This window comes from Micromys minutus (genome assembly GCF_963924665.1).
Source record: "Micromys minutus genome assembly, chromosome: 29".
NCBI lineage: Eukaryota > Metazoa > Chordata > Mammalia > Rodentia > Muridae > Micromys > Micromys minutus.
The window spans coordinates 26,894,204-26,916,138 of NC_137964.1; the positions used below are offsets into that span (position 1 = coordinate 26,894,204).

At 50.0% G+C, this 21,935-nt stretch overlaps 2 protein-coding genes across 2 annotated transcripts in view; one reads left to right on the forward strand and one right to left on the reverse strand.

The window, feature by feature from the left end:
* Positions 1–5,228, forward strand: part of TRAFD1 (TRAF-type zinc finger domain containing 1) — a gene marked incomplete at its 5' end in the record, with an annotated part of 9,176 nt that extends 3,948 nt beyond the window's left edge. Inside the window, 7 exons of the mRNA XM_080941326.1 lie at positions 376–582; positions 1,471–1,547; positions 2,101–2,331; positions 2,958–3,081; positions 3,543–3,870; positions 4,339–4,411; positions 4,617–5,228. Of these exons, the coding sequence (XP_080797452.1) occupies positions 376–582; positions 1,471–1,547; positions 2,101–2,331; positions 2,958–3,081; positions 3,543–3,870; positions 4,339–4,411; positions 4,617–4,670 (1,094 nt within the window). The 3' untranslated portion in view covers positions 4,671–5,228. The remainder of the gene's footprint in view (positions 1–375; positions 583–1,470; positions 1,548–2,100; positions 2,332–2,957; positions 3,082–3,542; positions 3,871–4,338; positions 4,412–4,616) is intronic.
* Positions 5,229–8,028: 2,800 nt separating this feature from the next.
* The window catches only part of HECTD4 (HECT domain E3 ubiquitin protein ligase 4), a gene marked incomplete at its 5' end in the record, with an annotated part of 141,917 nt that continues 128,010 nt past the window's right edge, over positions 8,029–21,935 (reverse strand). Inside the window, 12 exons of the mRNA XM_080940989.1 lie at positions 8,029–10,086; positions 11,241–11,463; positions 11,599–11,794; positions 12,284–12,447; positions 13,173–13,394; positions 13,573–13,676; positions 15,336–15,491; positions 15,984–16,103; positions 16,688–16,834; positions 18,015–18,205; positions 19,988–20,111; positions 20,685–20,791. Of these exons, the coding sequence (XP_080797115.1) occupies positions 9,950–10,086; positions 11,241–11,463; positions 11,599–11,794; positions 12,284–12,447; positions 13,173–13,394; positions 13,573–13,676; positions 15,336–15,491; positions 15,984–16,103; positions 16,688–16,834; positions 18,015–18,205; positions 19,988–20,111; positions 20,685–20,791 (1,891 nt within the window). The 3' untranslated portion in view covers positions 8,029–9,949. The remainder of the gene's footprint in view (positions 10,087–11,240; positions 11,464–11,598; positions 11,795–12,283; positions 12,448–13,172; positions 13,395–13,572; positions 13,677–15,335; positions 15,492–15,983; positions 16,104–16,687; positions 16,835–18,014; positions 18,206–19,987; positions 20,112–20,684; positions 20,792–21,935) is intronic.

A 21,935-nucleotide genomic window follows, 5' to 3' on the forward strand; every position in this document is an offset into this window, starting at 1 on the left:
TGAACAAGCCTTGTGGTATGCTGTTGCTGTTAGGATTGGTGACAGTGGGTTGACGGTGTCCTTAGTCTCTGAGGCACCTGCAGCGTGCTCTCTCGTTAGCACAGGGAGGGTCAGGCTCAGGTTGCTGTCAGCTAGCCTGCCGGTGCTTACTCTGCCGTAGTGCAGGTGTGATGAGCACAGTGTGTCAGAGTTGCCAAGAGCAATCCTGCTGATTGGTCACTTGTGTATGATCCCAATGGCTTATTGTTTCATGGCACATTTCAGGTTCAGAGGTCCCTGAAGGCACAGGGCTCAGGGTGCTGGTGGGTTGGCAGCTTGTCGGGTTTGGATGGTGCCTGTCTCTAATGTGCTCATGCATTGGTGATTTCCTCCCAGTTGAAGAACAAGAAAGGCAGGAAAGGAATAGAAGCCGGCAGTCCCCAAAAGACAATGCTGAGAATAACGCACACTTGGACTTCATGCTGGCCCTGAGTCTGCAGAATGAGGGACAGGCCTCCAGCATGGTAGAACAGGGCTTCTGGGAGTCTGTGCCTGAGGCTGACCCAGCTCATAGTGGGCCCACATCTCTAGGTGACATAAAGGGTAAGTTTGCTTCTTTTTTAATGAGTGTTTTGCTTGCTTATATGTTCATGTACTGTGTGCATTCAGTGCCTTGGGAGGCCAGAAGAGGGTGTTGAATCCCCTAGAAACTGGACTTACTGGCATCTGTGAGCTAGCATGCAGGTGCCAGGAACTGAACTACAAGAACAGCCAGAGCCCTTAACCCCTGAGCCATCTCTCTAGCCCCTAGTCACTAGAATTTTTGTTAGTCTTTTTTTTTTTTTTTTAAAGATTTATTTATTTCATGTATGTATGTGAGCACACTGTCACTGTCTTCAGACACACCAGAAGAGGGCATCAGATCTCATTACAGATGGTTGTGAGCCACCGTGTGGTTGCTGGGCATTGAACTCGGGACCTCTGGAAGAGCAGTCAGTGCTCTTAACCCCTGAGCCATCTCTTCAGCCCGTTCCTCACTTATATACCAGCAGCTTTTCACTTCTGTTTTTCTTTCTTTCTTTCTTTCTTTTTAAGACAAGCTTTCTGTGTAGCCCAGGTTGACTTTGAACTCACTATTCTGCCTCATCCTCTCTAGTGCTGAAGCTATTGAGTGTGTCATAATGCCAGGATTCTTGCTCGGTAGCCCTTTATGGGGTTCTTCCTTTATGTTTAGCTCATTATGTCTTTACCTAATTGTTCCTTTTCTTTTTTCTTTCTTTCTTTCTTTTTTTTTTTTTTAAAGTATTGTGTTTCCAGTCTTTCCCAAACTCTAGAGGATTTTTCCCTGTGAAACCTTTACTTGAATCTGTTTTGGAATTTATACTGTGTTCCTTCACTGGCAGTGTACACCCACCCCTGCCCCAGTGAGACTTGTGTCAGATAGTCTGCAGGGTGACAGCTTGACCAGCACTTGCTTGCTTGTGGCTCCAGGTGCTGCTGACGAGACTCTGCTGCCCTGTGAGTTCTGTGAGGAGCTGTACCCAGAGGAACTGCTCATTGACCATCAGGTGTGCTACTTGACAGCTTCAGACAGGAACGTGTATGAACAGGCTCTGGTCAGTGAAACAAGCTGCAAGAGGCCTTACTGGGTGCAGTGCCAGTGGTGAAGTGGAACTTTATATAGTACTCAGGCTCAAGTGACCTTTCTGCCTCAGCCAGTGTCCCAAGCAACTGGGATCCTGGGCACCCAGCACTGTGTCTGGTTATAAGGGCGCCACGGACCCCTTTCCACGAGACTGGTCCAGCCTATCTAAAGGTGCGATGTAGTCTCCGCTTTGGTTGACAGGACATACCCTGCTTTGAGAAATGGGGTTGAATGTTTTAAATGCATCTAGTGTTTGTTCCTTTAGTAAAGATAAAAGATCATTTGGCCTTTGTTCATGTTAGGGTCCTGAGTGCCCTGGGTGGCACGGGCACAGTAGGATCAGTGGAGAGTGATGGTGAACTCTCTGGTCTCTGCAGCTGCAGCACTCGGGTTAAAGTAGTTTCTTGGCAAAAGTGTTTAGGGATGTAATTTTTCCTTAACCTCTTTTTATTTTTAACGTATCTTTTGAATGACAGACAAGCTGCAACCCTTCACATGCCTTACGTTCACTCAATACTGGCAACTCTTCTATCACGGGGGTGGAAGATCCTGATGCCGTCTTCCAGAACTTTCTACAACAAGCAACAAGTAACCACTTAGACACTTTAATGGGCCTGAGCAGTTCAGCTGCCGTGGAAGACAGCATTATCATCCCCTGTGAGTTCTGTGGGGTGCAGCTGGAAGAGGAGGTGCTGTTCCACCATCAGGTGAGAGTCCCAGGGGCGCACCCAGCCTCCAGCTGCACTGTGTCCTCAGAGCCCTGGCGCGCATGGTATCACAGAGTGCGTCTGAGTGGAGGGCTGAGGGAAAGTACAGATGCATCCTGATCTTGACTGGCAGGCTCTCCTATGCTACGTGAGACTTATGTCCATGACACTTGTGCTCCAGCTCTACCTTTGTCATGTGGTACCCTGGCTCTGAACTCCTCCTGGGGCTTCTGGAAAGAAGGGTTGCTACACTACACACTCTAAAGTTTTTTCCCAGTTTTTCCAGTCTGGAATCTTACATTGTTAGTGGGGCAAAAATGCTCCCCACCCACAGCCATAGGGCAGGCGTCAGCCTTTCATGGCTTTCTGTACATCTCCCACTTCAAGGACAAAACTGCTGCTGCTTGTCATCTAAAGTACCACACAACACTGCAGACAGAGCTTGCTCTTCTGACCACCAGCCTTTGCTTATTCCTCGCCCAGAGCCTCAGGAGTCCATGATACCTAGCCAGTCTATTCCCAGGACCTGGTTTCCTCTTAGTTTCCAGGATTTTTTAATGGTTGTCAGTGTCTGCTGTAGGTTGGAATGATCTCCCAATCTGCTGATGCTCTGCTCTTTTCTTAAGGATCAATGTGACCAACGCCCAGCCACAGCAAACCACCGTGCAATGGAGGAGGGTGTTCCTTCCCAGGATTCCCAGCCTGAAGACGTGTCACCAGAGCTGTCCAGGAGGCGGGTCAAACACCAGGGTATGAGCTGGGGCTGAGTGAGGCTGCAGTCACTGCTGGCTCTGGCCTGCTTCCCATTTTTGCTCTCCTGGAACTTGCCTATGCCTCTAGTTCCCATGCATGAGGGTCTCTTGGGGACCTCTGCTGAGGCTAAGTGGTCCCCATATTACCCCAAGCTGACCCAAGTGCAGATTTTACAAGCTCATGGCTTCTAAGACAGCTGTGAATCCCAGTGCTGTGGTTAGCTGTGCTTCCTGACTGCTTTATTTAATCACCTAGCTGGGTACGTGTTTCTGAAACTTCCTACCACAAAGCCAACTGCAAACAGCTTTTCACAGTTTGCTGACATCTGTTTGCTGAACAGTTAGACTGTCCTTGAGGATCAGGACATCAGCATGTAGAGTGGGCTGTCTACTATGACAGTCTGCTAGTAACAGCTAGGGTGGCCTTCCCCTAAAGCCATTGCCACTTTCTCTTCCCAGGAGACCTGTCATCTGGCTACACAGATGATGTCAAGCAGGAATCAGTGAAAGGCTCCACCTACTCGATGTCTCCCAACAGAACCATGAACAATGTGACTACCTGTAACCGACTGTTGAATTCACCATCAGACCCCAGGTCTGACTGCCAGCGTAGTCCTCCTGGTGTGCTGAAGCTCAACAACTCAGACATCCAAGGGCGGATTCGGGGCAGCCAGAATGGGCCCATAGCATCTGGGCACGCTCCAGTGATCCACTCTATTCGAAATCTCTATCCAGAAAACCTAGCGCCCTCTTTTCCTCATAGCTCCCCTGGGAGATATGGAGCCAGGTAAGCAACAGCCTCAGAGTGAAGCCAACAGTGGCTGAGGAAAGCATGGGCGGGTAGTCTGGAGCTGCTGGGATGGCTCAGAGATAAAAGCACTTGCTCCAGAAGCCTGATGACCTGAGTTTGATCTTCAGAAACAGAGTTGTCCTCTGACCACCACATGTGTCATACACATGTACCCACACACATTGCACATACACAGAACAATTAATGTAGTGAGTTTAAAAAAAGCTCACACCTCTATTTGTGTGTGTGGTCACAGAAATTAGGAAAGGAAAGCCATGAAGGGCTTTGCCTTGTTTTCCCCAGTGGTTCTAGGGGTGGAACCCAGAATCTCATACTTGCTCAGCTTGTGCTTTACCTATCGGCCCCCAGCAGACTCATTGAAGAGTCTGGGTTTGCCTGATGGTGCCACCACCTCCTTTCCTCTGAGTTCCCATCAGCATGCTGATTCCTGACCTTTGTTTTCAGTGGGAGGAGTGAAGGTAGTCGGAGCTCTCGGGTCACCCCTGCAGCTGCCAGCTACCACAGCAGAGCAGCAAAGGTAACTGGGACCCTGCAGTGATGCTCAGGGCAGATGAAGACATGGGTGGGACTGGTGGGTGGGGTTACGAATTCAGAGAATGTGCTGGGTACAGTCCCAGTAGGATATGGTCCATTCCTTGACTATTTTTGAGGAAAGCTCTCTAGGAAACGGGCAGCTCTAACACGTCTGTCCTTTTACTACTTGATCTTGTGTTATCCAACAGGCAAAGCCTCCAAAGCAGCAGGGAGCAGGGGATGCAGAGGAGGAAGAGGAGTAATGGTGACTATGGGGCTCTTGCAGCGCCCCCATGCATAGCAGTACATGCTGGCACAGTGTCCAACTGCCTCTCAGGCTCATCGGGCATGAGATTGCCAGATTGTAATTTTCCTAGGTTATGGCCATTTTGTGTCTTTGAGATTGTGCTATGGGTCTTTGGGTTTGAGGGAGGGCTAGCTGGGAGGCTCGAGCTGCCACTGTTGAGCAGCAGTGAAGTCAGTGCGTCTGTGGCCTTCTTGGCCCATAAGGCCTCCATCCTTAGAGATGCCATCACCACTGCTTCTCGGTGCTTTGTGGTCCTAGTAGACAGAGAGGAGGGTTCTGGGAATCTCAGAGATCCCAGTGAAGCAATTCTCTCCCGATGGGGGCCTAAGCTTGGGTTTGCAGCATGTTTGGAACAAGGTGAGCAGCAGGTACATGGACTAGAGACCACCTTGGTGCTGTTGGGTCACTCACCCACCTCTGTTCCTAATGGAGAATGTATTGCTTTGTTTGTGCTGCTCCCATCAGGTCATACCTGCCCTCATGAGGACTAAGGCTCCAGCCCCTTCCCTTTTTATTTTACTGTTCTAATTATCTATTTCCTTGTAATAGAAATAAAGTTTGTATTTAGAGCTTATGAAGCTTGTGATTCTTTCTATAGAGATGGAGAAGACTGTGCATGGCCTCACTGTGTAGTTTAAGCTGGCCTTGAACTTACAATCTTCCTGCCTCAGCTTCTAGACTGCAGGCACAGTTGATGATTGAGCTCTTCGTTGGATGCCCCAGTATGGGTTTGTTCTCAGAGTGCTCAGAATTCAAGGGGTAGTGTTTTTTGTTTTTGTTTCCTAAGACATCTCACGTAGACCAGGCTGGCCTCAAAATTTTGATTCTCCTGGATGCCCTCACCTTAAGAGATACTAATTTCTTCCAAAATTTGCATTCTGGAGGAAACTCAGAGGTTCATTGCAACTGTGGTAGTACTTGGGGCCTAGGGAGTTGTCTCTGACAGAAGAGAAAAACGGAGGGTGGGCCAGCCATGGGTGTGTACACTTATAGCCACTGGAAGACTGAGGAAGATAGATTGCTCAGGATTTGTCTCAAAGCCCCAGAAGGAGTCATGCCTTTGAAGGACAACCAATCCTGCTTTAGTACTCTTATCAAGTATTAAGAAGATAGAAAAACTGCCACTTCCTTCAGATGGCGCAGAAAGACTGGTTTACAAAAGGCTGTTCTGTTAATTCTTGGCAAAGCCAGGACAGAGAATTAATTATTATCCTGTCCCAAAATGAGACATACTGTAGTCAAGATACGCCACTCAGTCAAACCTCAAGACACCAGACTCGCCAAGGGTGGCTAGCTTAGAAAACCTTCCTCAGGAACCAGAGGACATGGCTTCTGCTGTTACTGACTTCCTCTTGGAACTTCAAAGAGGTGGAAGAAAGGATTCTGGGCAACTTTGGTCTCTACCTAGTGATAATGGAGCATAGGTCACCAGAAAGGAGAACTCTGAACCCACAGGACCGTGTGGATTGGACATGGTAAAAGACAATGAATTGGCTTGTGGGCTGTTAGTAATCTGCTGTCCTAAGTGGCTATGGATACAGTTAAAAAATTGACATGCAACTAAAGACAAGCATAGCTAGAAATTAATCTCCCTGTATTCTGACTCTGTACTTTGTAATTTCTTAGCCATTCTGGCGTTCACAGCTGTGGCTCCCAGCCATTCATTCTGTTGGCACTGTTCTTGTTCAAACTATTTTGTGTGCTTTGGTGTCTGTTATTCCCTCTGAATTCAGAGTTGCAGCTATATACCCTTGTTTAAATGTATTTTTAAATTAGTGTATATTAGTTGTAAGAAATGGGTTTCATTTTGACATTTTCATACATAAACCGTGCATTTTGTGTGATGCTGAGTCGGTGTCTGATTAGACCAGACTGGCCTTGCACTTGAGGCAGCCCTTGCCTTCCTGGGTGCTGGTACCAGTGTCCATGCCCTGCCATATAATGAACTCTCGTCATGGTCACATGTGCAGGCTGGCCTTGAGCTTTCCCTTTTCCTCTTCAGTGCACCACCATACCTTGCCTCATCTGAACTTAGTCCTTCCCTGGTGCCATACGTGACTGTCGCTGTTATTTTGTGTGCTGGGTTGAACCTGGCTCCGGTAGGGTTAGAAGGTACCTTTCACTTTCTAAGTTACAAAGTCTGAAGCCATTCTGATACAGGGCTGATTTTTTTCCTCAAGCTTTGCACTCTCCTAGGAGTGGAAGTCTGTCCTGTGCAAGGCATATAACTGTCTAAAGAGTGCCCCCTGCTGGTGACGTGTCTGCTTACCCTTTCAGAGGTTTCTCCACTACCCTTTGTCTTTTTGTCCTCCATTCTTTTTTTCATCCTTAAACTGTTTTGATGCTCATCTTCAAAGCCTGTCTGCTGTTGTCTCATGTCTGGTTTTTTTTCTCTGATTTAATGGAATGAATACTTTTGCAGAGGTTTGGATATCGTCGTACCTCTGTTGTCCGTTTCCAGTGTAGACTTTATCATGTCAGGTAGCCCTAAGGTAGCTCCCAGCAGCTTTCACTGTAGCCATCGGATGGCACTTTCCACAGACACCCCAGAAGCCTGTACTTACAGATTTTTCCTCTAGGTCACTTGAAGGTCCTCTGTCCCCAAATTTCCTTAAAATCCCATTGGTTTGTCCTGGTACACAGACCTCTCCAATTCCATCCTGTTTTGAGACGGGGTCTGTGTAGCCCTGGCTGGCCTGGAATTCACTATGTGGTCCAGGCTCCTCTACAGCACAGGCTGAAGAGCCTTCTGAATGTGCTCTGTACGGATATCACAGTGCTGCGAAGCAGGGAGTCACTGATGGACAGAGCAATCAGTGAGTGGCCACTTGTGCTGTTTCCAGTAACAGGATAAGGAAGGAGAGCCGTTTGGTTGGATCCCTTCTGTCCCTGTGATGAAGATGTATTTAGGAGTTGGTGAGGATGACCATGGAGCAGGGGGAGGGGACGAGCAAGTCAGAATGAGGTTGGGGTCCCCGAGACAGCAGAGGCTACCTGGGGTGGGTGGTTGCTGTTCAAGCAGGTCAGTTTGAGAACAGCAAACTCATCTAGGGTGACAGCTGGCTCTGGAAAACCTCCAGGCTCTAGAGCACAGGTTAGCTGTCAGGACAGAGTAGGTGGCACTCAGGAACAGGAGGAAGGTAGTTCAAAAGCTAATGGAGTGCAGAGAGTGCAAATGTTAATTTCTCGCCACTCGTGACACTTGGGCATCAGAGCCATCTAGCAGGGCCAGCCTGTCAGCTTGCTCAGCAAGAGATGATCACACACTTTTAGGTCAACCAGTCAGATGAAGGTTATTTATTGGTGTGACTTTTTCTTGTAGTGAGCTTCCTTTACACAGCATAGTGTAAGTAGCATCAGACTGAATGGGAAGTCTGTTAATGCAATCATAAATAATTATAATAAATATACATCAAGTAACTTTACAGCACACATTGTTCAGGGCCAAGGTTGGGATCTGTCTGGACCTCAGTGTGCTCTCTAGGAGAAGCAGCTGAGTTAGCAGCAGATGTCTCACTCACAGCTGTCAACTAATCAAGGAATGGGCCAACAGAAGTTTCCAGAACCTCCTGGGGAGGTAGCTGACAGAATCCCAAGTCCTTTCATAGGAAGAGGATTGAAGGGAACCAAGGATCTGAAGGTACAGGAATGAAAACCCACTTTAAAATTCAGAGGCTCCTGCCTTCTATAGAATGGAGTCAGGATCCTTGAGGTCGCTGGGGTGGGCCCAAGCAGCCACCACTATCTTCTGTGAGAGCAGGGCTTGCTCCGGGCGCTCACTTTCACGCAGCCCAGTGCCTGGCGTGGCTAGCACACTGAGCCGGACTGTATCATGTCCCCAGGTGGGGCTGTTTTCTGTGATGGTCCTCAATGTATTTCCTAAGCATAACAGGGAGGAGATGGATGCCGGCGTGCCAGCCCTAAAGTCTGCACACCTTCCAAGCAGGCCAGGTGCTGTGGAGAGAGGAGCATATCCTCCTCACGCTCCTCAGAACTTCTTTGTGCACAATATCATACAATAGCTACAGTGCTGCCATTCTGTGACAACTGGTGAGGCCCAAATGACAGTGTTCAACAGTTGGCATGTGCTGTTCTTGAACAAAGTACCATTGGACAAAGACTTATTTGGGGCACAAATGCACTGGAGTAGTGGGTGAGCCTGCAGGAAGTTCAGCCCTGGCACACATGTTGGTTGTAAAGGGTGTCGGGCAGGCCAGCCAGGGCACAGAGGAATCCCCTGCAGTCTCCGCCTGGGTCACTGATGCAGCCCTGATTGGGCAGAGCACCTCAGACAGTCTTTAGAAAGGCTGTAACCCTTTCCTGGGCTCCTTACAGCACTGTGGTAAGGAGGGGCCGTCTCTGAGCACAGAGTGGGGTAGGCTTGAATCATGTGCTTTCCTGTGCAGTCAGCTGTGGAAAGGCCCACTCAGCATTATCCCACTAGCTCCACTGTCTTTCAACTCCAGCCACCAGGACATGCCCAACCTGTCTGTGAACTAAGGCCTGGAGTAGCCCCTGGGTGTTTGCTTTTGATGTATCCTCAGGTGACTCAGCCCAGGGGCCCAGAAGAGACAGGTGGCAGATAGGGCTGCCTGGATGGGAGGAGACAGGGGTCTCTGTGGAATTTCCAAAAAAAAAAAAAAAAAAAAAAAAAAAGGCAGGAACACATGGTAAAGCAGGAAGTTTAACACATGAGTTCACTGTGTCTCTTGAATGTTTGAGCACTAGCTCAACCACTTCAAGATGGAAGAAGGGAGCCCTGTAGGAGCTGCTTCTGAGAGAGATGCCAGCTCAGGGCAGGAGGGCAGGACTGAGGACTGCTCACACATTTGTGGAGACACTCTGTAGAGAGAACAGGATACTTTGTGTGGCTGAGGTCATCTCAACCTGCTGCTTTCCACTTGTGGCTCTGTGACAAGGAACCTCCTTAACCTCTGGCACCAGAATCTGGTAGCCACCAAAACAGTGTCCAGGAAGATCAAATTAGACAAATTGTCTGGGAACTAAACTATCCTACAAATGTACCACAAACAGGCAGCAAAGGAACGGACCCTCACAAAACAGACACATACAAAAAGTGTCTTCCAGGTGGCCCTGGGACACAGACAAAAGTTCAGAATGCAAATGTCGCCAGCTCCTCACTTGGGGCCCTGGAGGGATGTGCCTGAACTGGCAAGCTTCCCAAGCAGGCAGAATGGTGCCTTGGTGACAGCCTAATCTTCCAGCTCACTCTCATCAGCCACTGAGGGGGTCTTCACGGTAGTGAATGGCACAGCGTAGCTTCTCCAGCATGGTCTCCAGGGAAGAATACTGAGGAAGCTTGATCATGAACATGCAGGTCTCCACTCGAATGTATCGGGAGTCGGGGGGACCTACAGAAGATACAACACCAGTTTTAGAGGGCTGGAGACCGGCTTCTGCTTCCAGGCTGGCCTCTTGTACATCTACTGGCTTATCTAGCAAACAACATCTGTGTGGGTCTCTGTGCATGTATGCATGCATGTTTTGCATGTTTGCTGGACAGAAGGAATAGTCTATCTTCCCACTTTGGGGATGGTCAAGCAGGCTGGATTGGCCTTATCTCTGCTTCTCCAGGGCTGAGATCACAAGTATGCCACCATGCCTGGCTTTAAGGAAGACTAACAGGGTGGAGGTGGCAGAGGCGTCAGAGGTGCACCCTTTAGCACTCACAAGGCAGAGGGAGGTAGATCTGTGAGTTTGAGGCCAGCCTGGTCTACTCTACATAAAAGAGTCCCAGAACTGCCAGGAGTACATAGAGAAATCCTGTCTCCCTCTCTCCCTCCCACCCCCACCACACACACACACACACACACACACACACACACGTGTAGAGGTCATAGGACAACTTACAGCAGTCGGCTCTCTCCACAACATGGGTTCCATGGGTCCCAGAATTTAAGTCAGGTTTGACCTATCTTACTTGGTCCCTAGCCAGCCTGTCCTCCCTTCCTTTCAAAATGTGGGTTCCACAGGTCAAACTTGTACTGTTCTCAGTACAGTGGTAAAAATCCCCACATGTCATAGTAGGGTTTGATTCCCCAACAGGAAGACAAAATTGTCCTTTTAACTGGGTGTGGTGGTACACACCTATAATCCTAGCACTTGGAAGGTAGAGGCAGGAAGATTAGAAGTTCGAGGTCATTCTCAACTACAGACTGAGTTTGAGGCCAGCCTATGATACATAAGATGCTGTCAAAAAAGTCGAAACACAAATTATCTTTCTGCATTTAAAAGGTGAGAATCTAGGGTGTGTCTTAGAGGCCTCTAGCCTCCCTAGTGCACAGGAGTCCCTACATTTAATGTCTAGCACTGAGGGACTGAACGTAAGAAAATGGTAAGCAATGTGCAAGCTGTGGCCCCTTGGCATCTTTTAAATGTTGATGCAGCATGAGGGCTGGGTGGCCACAATGCTCACTAAGCCTCCCCTTTGCAACCAAGTCCTGGTCACTGAGCTCCACGAGGACCTAAGGGTCCCACCTACAACAGGAGCTGGGAAGGGCAATACCTGCTGTGCCATCTGGTGGGGCAATCTTCATGGGGTACGGTGGCACATGGGCTGTGTCAGGGCCCCCGTCCTTGCAAGGGCAGGTGAAGGGAATGCGCTCCTGGTTGCAGGCGAACTTGATGAACTTGCACAGCTCCTCCTGGGTGAACATCTCCAGAGCCCCCCAGAAAAGCTCGATATGCTGGTCTGTCTCCATCAGCCCCACCTGGTACATGGTGTGGGCCTGGGGAAGAAAGGCCCAGGTGTGAGCAGCCCGGCCTGATCCCAGGCAGGGTGGGGCAGGAGCTGCATGTGGACCAGAGCACAGGGCAACTGTGGTGAGGGCAGAGCACTGAGACAGTCCTGAAGGGCTGCCTACCTTCAGGAATTCTAGGTTGATGTATGGGAGGCCACAGGTACGTAACTCCATCTCCAGTGGGCTGAGGGTGGTGAGTAGCTGCAGGGGGATGATGGAGCCCAGGCCGGCACGCACGGCTGTCACGCACTCCACGTTCTGTAGCTCACGCAGTCGCAGGCTCCGGATGGCTGCCGCGTAGATATCCTTGTTCTCCCAACTGCTGGGTCGAGGACCACCACAGAGGTAAGGGGAGAGCTGTGATGGCACAACTCTTGGCCTGAGGGCTGTATCCACCCAGATGGTTGAGCCCTGGTTTCATGGCTAACTCTGCTCCTTCAGAGCTGTTACTGCCTTAAAGCAGTGGCTCTCAACCTTCCCAATACTGCAAACCTTTGATACAGTTCCTCACACCGTGGTGATCACAACCATAACATTATTTTTGTTGCTACTTCATAACTGTAAATTTGCTATTATGAATTGTAATATAAATACCTGTGTTTTCTGATTGTCTTAGATGACCCTGTGAAAGGGTCCTTTGACCCCAAAGCAGTCAGGACCCACATGTTGAGAGCCATTGCCTTAAGGGAACATTTAGTTAAAGATCATCTTTTCTTCTGGCCTTGTGTGCTACCTCCAATCTTACACCCTCCCCTGGGAATATCCCATCTCACTAGTATGGTCCAGCCCCTTCAAGTCACACACTCACGCCACAGGGATGTGCCGGCCACGACTGCACAGCTCCACCTCCTCGCCGGTCATGGTCAGGTAGGTGAACCGGCAGCAGGGCTTGGGACCTTCAGGGCTCTCAGAGGCCAGGTGCTGGGAGGCAATCTCAGCACACAAGGCCTCCAGCTCGCTCTCATCGTTGATCTGTGAGACACAGGCAGGGTGAAGCTGACGGCTGCTCTGCTGCCAAGGTCCCCCACAACAGGCCTTGACAGAGTTGCCACCCATTCAGAGTTGTGTCTGCATTCTAGAGCAGGCTCATGGAACCCAAAGCCCAGCTGTCTGGAGGTAGTGGAGGAAGGGTGTCACTTGAAGTGGAATCTGAGGTTTCAAAAGCCCATGCCAGGGCCAGTCTCTCTCTCTGCTTTCAGATCAGGATGTAGTTCTCAACTATGGCTCTACTGCTGTGCCTGTCTGGTTCCTGCCATGACAACAGTGGACTTGCCTTTGAAACTGCAAGCCCCCAGCTAAATGCCTTGTTTCATGAGTTGCCTTGGTTCATGATGTTCCAAGAGGGCAGAGGAAAGGCAAGAATGCCATCTCTACAAGTCTCTGCTGTCTGGATGGGCCCTGTGATCACCTCCTGTTCCCTTTCTGAAGCTCTCCAACAGCTCAGCACCGAAGCCCAAACTGGTGTTTATGTGTGCACATGCACACACATGCCCTCTCTTTCAGCTGCCTGAAACACTTCAATTGTATTGTATACTTGGTTATGGACATGGTAAAAGCATCCCATAGGGTGGCAGCAACATCTGCTTTTGTCAGTTGCACAGATGGCAGAGGCTTGGCCCCCTGAGAGAAGCCTTCTGTGGAGGATCCCAGGTCCTCATGGAGTGCTAGCCCAGATGACCCTGGAGCCCTTCACTCACACTCTCAAACTTCTTGACATAATTGTAGGTGAGGATGTCTGCCTCCTGCAGGTCCTGGTCAGGGTCAAGAGGCTCGCCAACCAGCGTCTTCCAGAAGGAGGGCAGCAGGTCCAGGGGGAGAGGCACATCTGCACGAATGGCGATCCCTAGCAGCTGGCCTAAGAAGTGTAGCAGTTGCTCCTCTCCATAGGTGATGGGGCTTGGTGTCAGGATGTACTTGCCCTGCAAGAGTGAGGTCAGGCCACCTCTGAGCTTATGCCCAGGCCAAAGGGAAGCTGCGGCGAGGGCACTCCAGTTCTCATGCTCAGTCAGCTGGGCATCGCAGCTGTCCCACCTGGGACAGAGTGTGTGTGGAGAGGGAGCAGGACCACAGGGACATGGAACACATCCCCTGCCTCACCTTGTTCTTGTTGACAGCAGAGCTGGGGCAAAGCAGGAGCAGCGACAGTGAGGAACTCTGCAGCTCTTTACACACCTGCCACAGGAAGTGGCGGAAGGAGCCACCTGCAGAGCACAGGGACAGGCAGGTCTCAGCATGGACCTAAGAGTCACCTAGATAGCACTGCCTCCACACAGCCATCTGCTGGGACCACAAGTCAGCTCATTTGCCAGCTCCTACAGTGTATGACAGAAGCCTCACCAGTTTGAACATGGAAGCCTGAGGTTGAGTCTGCTTGAGATGCTGACCCCAGCCCTCCATATAAAGGTACCGGTGCCCAGGCTTAACTGTCTCCTGTCACATGGGAGGTAGGGTTAAGGGTGGACTCAAACTTGAAGGCTGACGAGTAAATGAGGGGGTTGCTTTTGTCCAGTGCCACCTCCCACATACATCTCTCATAGTTGGTCCTGGTTAGCAAATTCATATGACAGCCAGAGTGACAGCCTTGCAGAGACAGTGGGCACCCCTCTGCCCCTCCTATTCAGAATGCTCCTGCTGGCATCCAAGGGTCAGAAGGCTATAGGCAATTTAGGACACTGTAGGCTGGGTGTGGGCTATGGGAGGCCCAGTCTAGGGCAGATTGTCAGGGTCTGAGAGGCAGGACCTGGTTTAGGCTGGAGCCTGGGGCCAGCAGGGCCTCAGCATGGAGTTGCCACTGCTTGGCTGACTTGGGAGGTTGCTAAGCCTCCTGGTGTCCCAGTTCCCATCCATGCGTTGGTAAGACACTGCTCTTCAGCAAGCATGGAGCCTGTGCCTGGCACCTGGGGACCCAGCTGCTCATAGAAGCAGGGCTCTGTTTACAGGGTTCCCAGACTGAGGCTGCTTGTATGCCCATGGGGCAGAATAGAAGGAAATGGGGCACAGAGGACACTCTTCACCCACTTACAACAGAAAAAAATCCTGAATGGCTGGGATCAAAGTGATTGCAGGGCCAAAGGACATCATATCAGCTGTTCCTTCTCATTACCAATGAGTGTCACAATGCCAGGTGCTGCTTTAACGGGAGGACCCATGTCTATGTCTCCCGGACCACTCAAGCTTTGGGCTCAAGCAGCTGCTCAGCTGTGCCTCTCGCTGGGAAAGGCTTGTAGACAGCTGTCAATGTCACAGAAAGCATAGGACAAGTGTGCCTTTAGGAGGGGTGTGTGAATGGTGGCTGGTGACAGGACAAGTCAGTGGAGGTTAGCCTGACTTCTGTAGCCCAGGACAATGAGGAGGACATGTACCTTACATTTTGTATTAAGGACTGAGTCTAAGACCTCACAAAAGTGCTTCCAACTGAACTGCTCCCCAGCTCTCGAGTTCCCCAGCCTCTGTACCCCACCCCTCTTCCCACAGTCCTCTGCTCCCCAGCTTCTATGCCCAATGCCTTCCCACCTCCAGCCCCCATGCCCCAGCCATCTATACTTCCAGTTCCCTACACACCCAGCTCTTTCATCCCTGAGCCCTCTTCACTCCAACTCTTCCTGTCTCTATGTTTTACATTTGGAGACAAGATTTCACTAAATTGCTCAGGTTGGCCTTAAACTTAACTCTGTAACACCAAGCTGGTCTTCACATTATAATGCTCCTGCCTCAGTCCCCCAATGACTGGGAAGACAGGACTGTGTTACCAGACCTGACTGTGACATTTCTTCTTGACAGCAGGGTGTCATCACGTTGTGCCCCACCCCTACCTGCTGTCCAGGGTCTGTGCATCTCCACCCAGCCCGAGAGCCACTTACTGGTGCCATGAACCTCCTCCCCAGTGAAGCGGATATTGAAGGCATACGTGGGGTCACCACCACTGGCCAACTTGACACAGAGCTGAGAAGACGGCACGGAGGCCAGCTGCCGGGCAGCCTGGCAGAAGTAGGAGTTTTCAGAAGCTCTGATTTCCCCTGGAAGTAAGAAGGGATCGATCATAAGGTCTAGAGGCCATGACCTCATCAGTGAAGACTTAAGCCAGGTTTGCAGGACCATCTGCCTTCCCTCTGCATGTAGAGCTTTGTGCTGTGCGGATGTGGTGCTTAGGCAGCTGACCCAGGGAATCCCTGAGCTTTCTCTCCAGAACCCACAACTGGCTCTTCCCCTGAATTCCTCCGTCTTTTTCTGCCCTACACAATAACCCTGCCCTAACTACCAAAGCAGGGCTTGTTACTAGTCACAATGGCATACCCCTCCTAGAGCCAGAGAGGAAAGGCTCTGCCTGGGGGCAGGAGAGCTAAGCACCTCTGCTTGCCCCTCCTGGAGCCTAGTGCACAGACAGAAGAAGCAGCCAGATGAGCAAGGGCTGGAGCTGCCTCACCACTCTCTGGGTTCTTCCTGGGGGTTTCAGGGTCACCTTGTCTCTGGACTGCATCTTATAGTTTCCAGGATGCAGCCAGCCTTACCTCCCACAATTTCCAGTGGGTCTAAGGTGATCTCAGGTGCTGCATGGTCAGCAGTCCTCTGTACAGTTGCATTGAGCACCCGATTCATCACAGTCACCTTTGTGTCATAGAAGATCAGCCCTGAAGAAAGAAATATGGCAGAGAGGTGAAGACGTAGTTGCCTTTCCTGATTCCTAGTCACTCCTGTAACTGGGAGGGTGGGGGAGTCGTGCATATTCATCCCTAACCCTTTGGAATGTTGTCTAGTCAGGCTGCAAGTGGGAAGTCAAGCACACCCATGTAAAATGCCATATTTGTGTGTGTGGCACACGTGTGTGCAGGAACACAAGTATGCTTGTGGGGAGGATGGAAGTTAACACCAGGTGTCTTTATCTGTGCTCCTCTTGTTTGGTGTGTGGGTGCATTTACATGTAGAATGACAGAGGAAGGCACTAGTGTTTTCCTGCCACCCTTCGTTACCCCTTTGACAGTGAACTATCCTTATGACGTCACGCATAGACCGAGGACTGAGAAGACAACCTTGCACTAACTGGTTCCTAGGGCACCTTGGGTGATGACAGTGACTTTGTTAATGAATGCTTTGAATTTTTACTCTCTTTTTTCAGAGCCCAGGCTGCTTTTGATCAGCTTCTCTTGGGGCCCTGCTGCCTGACAGAAGGTCTGCTTGACTGCTGTGAGGGATGGGCCTTCCTGCTGGCACTCACCCTTTGCCTCCTTCAGCAGGGCAGCGATGCTGTGTGCGTACATGGGTGTCTGACGCAGCTCTACCAGGGGCAGGAAGAAGGTCTCCAGTGTGGTGTTGAGAGACTGGAGTAGAGCGAAGCGCAGGCGCAAGCTCTCAATAGGCACATCTGCAGGGAGAAGGTGGTCAGGCTGTGTCAGCCAAGCCAGACAGGCACATTCAGGAAGTGTGTACTCCTAGGAGGGCCAACTGGAATGGGATCAGGAGCTTCCCTCAGAGGACTTTATCCCTGGGAGCCTGAAGATGTTGAGAGAAGGAGCTCCCAAGGGACAGAAGCCATTGATGAGCAGATGTAAGGGGTGAGGCCCTGGATTTACAAGCCCATCATTATCCCTTCCCTGGGCCATGCCAGGGTTACACAGGTCTTAGAAAATTTTGTAGCAATAGAGCCCAGGGCTTTCTGCATAGTAGGCAAACCCTCACTCCTCAGTTACATTCTTGACCCTACATGTTTTTTAAAGATTTGTTTATTTTATGAGTACAGTATGACTGTCTTCAGACACACCAGAAGAGGGCATTACAGATGGTTGTGAGACACCGTGTGTGGTTGCTGAGAACTGAACTCAGGTCCTCTGGAAGAGCATCAGTGCTCTTAACCACTGAGCCATCTCTCTAGACCCCTAAACTTTTTTAAACTTTATTTTCCTAAATATTTCCTAAACTTTGAAATAATTACAGATTATAAGAAGTGGCAAGCACGGTGCAGAGGCTGGTATGCCTTGTCACCCAGCTGCCTTCAGCAGTGGCAAGGAAACTGTGCCACTGGCACACTGCCTTTTAGGTAGTTCCCAGACCCCTTGCAGCCATGTCCTGTCCCTTGTAAGAGACTCCTATCATGGACAACTTGCCCATCTTTGTCTCCTGGCCTCCAGAAGAACAAGGATCCTGCCCTTGTTGCCAGGTGAAGTGGCCCTATGGTGCCTGTGTGCAGCCTTGCATGGCTCTACCAGGATGATGCCAAGTGGAGGATGGACTTAATAGTGCTCTGCTGCTGTTCGTCTCTTGCTTTTAAGAGAAATGGGCTGGCCTCCTGAGGGAATATCCCTCCAGTGCAGATCCGAGAGATCTGACCCTCTTACCTTCCAGCAGCCTGATGGTGGGCATGTGGGGAGGTGTCTGTCTACTCTGTGCCTGTGACTCCATCATAACTTTGTTTTTATGAGCATTAAACAAAGGCCAGAGACTAATATGGCCAGTTTAAGAGCTCCTTCTACCCTTTCAGTTGATGCACATGGAGAGCCATAAGTATTTCTGCAGCATGGTGGGGGGTACCCCTAGAGGCCACATACTCGAGAGGCAGGCCATCCTGGGGTCAGTGGCATCAGCTGGGTCAAGGTACACTTCATGAGGATGGAGCCGTGCTGGAGTGATAGCAAGATGGCGACACAGTCGGTTGATGTACTGCACGAGAGCGACATCCATCTCCAGACTCCACTTCCTAGAGGCCTTCTGTGCATGTCGGACATCAATGCAGGCACACCTAGGACAGGACAGGGAGTCTTTCAGGGTGGTGGTGGGGGGCTCTTTCAGAGTACGAATGATCAGTGGTACAGGCATGGTGGAGCCCTGTGGGAAGTCTCAAAAGCCACATGCCCCATGCTTTCTTCTTATCAGGTGGAGGAATGGGGTCCTCAGGTGACATGGAGCTCACTCAGAGACCTGAGGCAAGAGCACACCCATTCTGAGTTTAGGTTTACTGTCCCAGAACATGACCTCAGAACGATATGTCACAAGAATTCAATGAGGTTGCCTGTGAAGCACATGGTATGGTGCCTAGCTCACCCATGTGTACTGGTCAGCTGCTGTAGGTACCAATATGGTTCCCTCAGCTTGGCAGCCCACATTCCATCATTTGCTTGCACAGCTGTTAGGATAGACAGACCAAGGTGTGCTCACAAGCTCTTTACTGCCACGGTGTATTGTTGCAGTTCTACTGGGCACAACCTACACGTGCATCCCTAGACTTAGCTCCTAAACTGTGCTATACCTTGCACTGGAACTCTGGGCAACCAAGAGAATGACCTCATGGAACTCTATAACATTAAGGGTGTGAAAACCTGAGAAACTCAGACTGCTGGCAATGTCTTCAACAGCGCTGAAGACGCCAACCTCTAAAGTACATGGGGAGAGATGGTTTCTGAGCATAGCCACAGGGTCTCCTGCTTACTGCTGTAATCAACATAACAGCTATGTGATCCATATTACATCCCTCTCCCACAAACCCAGAGCTTTGAGGTGTGAAAGGCTGGGCTGCCCAGTGGCCAGAGGTCATGTGCTACGGTGGCCACAGCATACCTTGGGAGGGTGCAGCACTGCTCCCTTTAACCTAGAGGCCAGCTTGGCCCCACACTAGGGTCTCAGACACACAAGTCCCTTCTCACTGGTGAGTCCCTGCACAGCCCCACTCGGTGGACTAATCTGGTGTCAGCTGTGGCTGCCCTTAGACAAGGCTGTGGTGAGGAGGAAAACTCCCACTGCCACACACAAGGAGCACTCTCTACAGAGTCCACTAATGGTCCTGTAGGTCTCCTCACACTGAAGACTATAGCTCTTAGTCTAGAAAGTCCTTCTAACCTAAGTAATGTCTACAATAACTAAGCAGATTCTCAAATCAGGACTGCAAATAATGGGGGTGTGTTTCCCACACTTGGAAAAATTACAGGGCTCAGCATGTTCCGAATGCAATGAATAATCCTCACCCTGGGAAAAGTACCCTGTGAGAATGGGATCTCCTGCCCACTATTCTCTGAAAAGGATCTCTCAGAAACTCTGTATTGGACAGCCCCTCCTTTGTGGCTCAGCATGTCTAACTACAGATACAGCTGTGATTCAGAGTGCCGGCTTCCTCAGTTCTGCTTACTCCCTGCCTGCCTGGGACTCACTGGTAGACAGGAGTGGGCCCTGGAAAGCTGCTGAGCCCTGCCTTGCTGGATCTTTCCTAGGATGGAGGGCAATGGAGAGCAGAGGAAATCTGAACAAGACTTTAAAATAAGCAGTGTCTTGGTCATGGACCAAATCATGTGCCGCAAATGCAGTCTGACAGCATTTGGAGAGGTAGGTACGATAATTACAGAAGTATTTAAAGCTAAATGAAATCATGCAAATGGGCCCCAAGACAGCAGTCTGTGGTGAGGAGGGAAGACAGCAGTGCTTTTAAGGAAAAAGAGAGTTGGCTGCTGGGGGAACACGCTCACAGCAGGAACACAGCTAAGACATTTACCAGCCAAAACAGGACTCAACCTGGAGGATGGCCACGCCTCACCTCTCAAAATGAAGATCATACCCACAGGACAGGATTGCCCTCCAGACACTGCGGATGTCTTGCTTGGCTCGGTCAATGACGAATTTGTGAAATCCTTCCAGAGTTAGGTACTTTTCCTCAGGAACTGATGGTGCAGCATTGCATGCAGTCAGGGGGTGGGAAGGAAAAGCATGCACAGTCATGGGTGGGAAGCCTGCACACTGTGGACCTTCCAGTGTCTTGTCCATGGCTGGCTTTACCTAGCTCCCTTCCCTGTGCTCCCCTGATGTTATCTTGCTGTCCCCAGTTCAGCCAGTGTGTGACGTAGCCTCTGCACACTCAACCTACCATCCAGGCATTGCCATGACTTCCCATCTCCCTATTTCTCCGAGTCTCAGGAGCACAAGGTTGACAAAACAATTGTACAGCATGCACAGCCTCCCCGTCTCTGCTGTCTTAGAGCCCCTGGTTTGGTTCCTGGGTTCAGGGAAGTGCCCAGAGCAGATTTGCAACTCTTTACATTTCAGTTGTTTAGTTGTAAAGACATGCTTGTCACCTTATTATTACCTCCCTTAAGCTGATGGCCATCACTGTCCTGTCTCAACTAAGCCTCAGAGGAGCAGGGACTATAAAGAGTTGGGCCATCCCAGTGGGTGGCTTGTCCTAGAATGGGATGCTGTCCCCAGGGTAGAGACTGGCTCTCCAGCCACTCATGTACCTTCTTGCTTTTTGGTGGGTGACTTTTCTGGATCCTTTTCATCTGGTTTGCTCTTCTCAGGTGACTTCGGCTTCACGGTTGGCTTCTTCTCACTTAATGCAGTCCTGCTACAGACCAAAGCTCAGCAGTTAGGATGGGCATACCCACACTGGCTCACACACCCCAACGCTGACATAGGAGTCACTCAGGGCTAAGTGTAAGGCTTTCTGATTACATTCTAAAGACAAATCAACACTTTAAGATGTGAGGACTCCCGAGAGTCTTTTCAGTCATTTCCTATATATGCAGAGTGGCATTGTTTGATAAAGCAGCCAGTACAAGATTAGCTACTTAGATTAAATTAAGTTGAACTGAGTGAACTCACAAACTTGGGTTCTCAGCTCTGCTCCCATTTACAATGCTCCCAAGAGACCATGGGGCAGCACTGTGTGCAGGACACAGATGGGCAGCACTGTGTGCAGGACAGGTTAATCTGCACACAGCTGGTTAAGGAAAGAGTGTGGGATTGCTCTGGTCACTCACACAATTTCTCTAGACACACAGTGCAAGGGCTATCAGAACAGTGAGGGTCTGAGTCATAAACTAAAGCTAGGCATGGCAGCCAATGTCTGTGGCTCCTGAGTTCACGCAGGACAGTCACTACTCTGAGTTTAGCTGGGGTTTTAGAGTAAGAAACTGTCTTTTGTTGTGTTATGAACAGGTCCTCACATAACTATGTTGGAACACACTATGTAGCAACCTTGAACTCTTGATTCTGTGTCCTCTCCCAAGTAATATACCTCTGACCTTGCCAGCCTTGAGACCCCACCTTAAGAAATTTATACTAAACATACATAAAAATTCAAATATGGAATATTTAGGGAAGGGGACTTTGAAATCAGGAAAGAACTTATTATCTATCTATCTATCTATCTATCTATCTATCTATCTATCTATCTACCTATCTTGTGCTGGCAAATGAACCCAGAGCCTCATGCATACTTAGCAAATGCCCTACCACTGAGCTGTATCTCCAGCTCTACTAATTTATTTACTCATTTATTTATTCACTCATTCCTTCATCTGAGACAGTGCTTCACCATGTAGTCTTGGCTGGCCTGAGGGTTGCTAAGCAGAACAAACTGGCCTCAGTCTTCTGAGTACTAAATTCAAAGGTGTGTGCTGTCATATTTCCAGTGGTCTTTTTTTTTTGACTCTCTGCTTGGAGACAGACAACTCAGGAACTCACTCTCTGGCTAGGTAGGCCTTGAG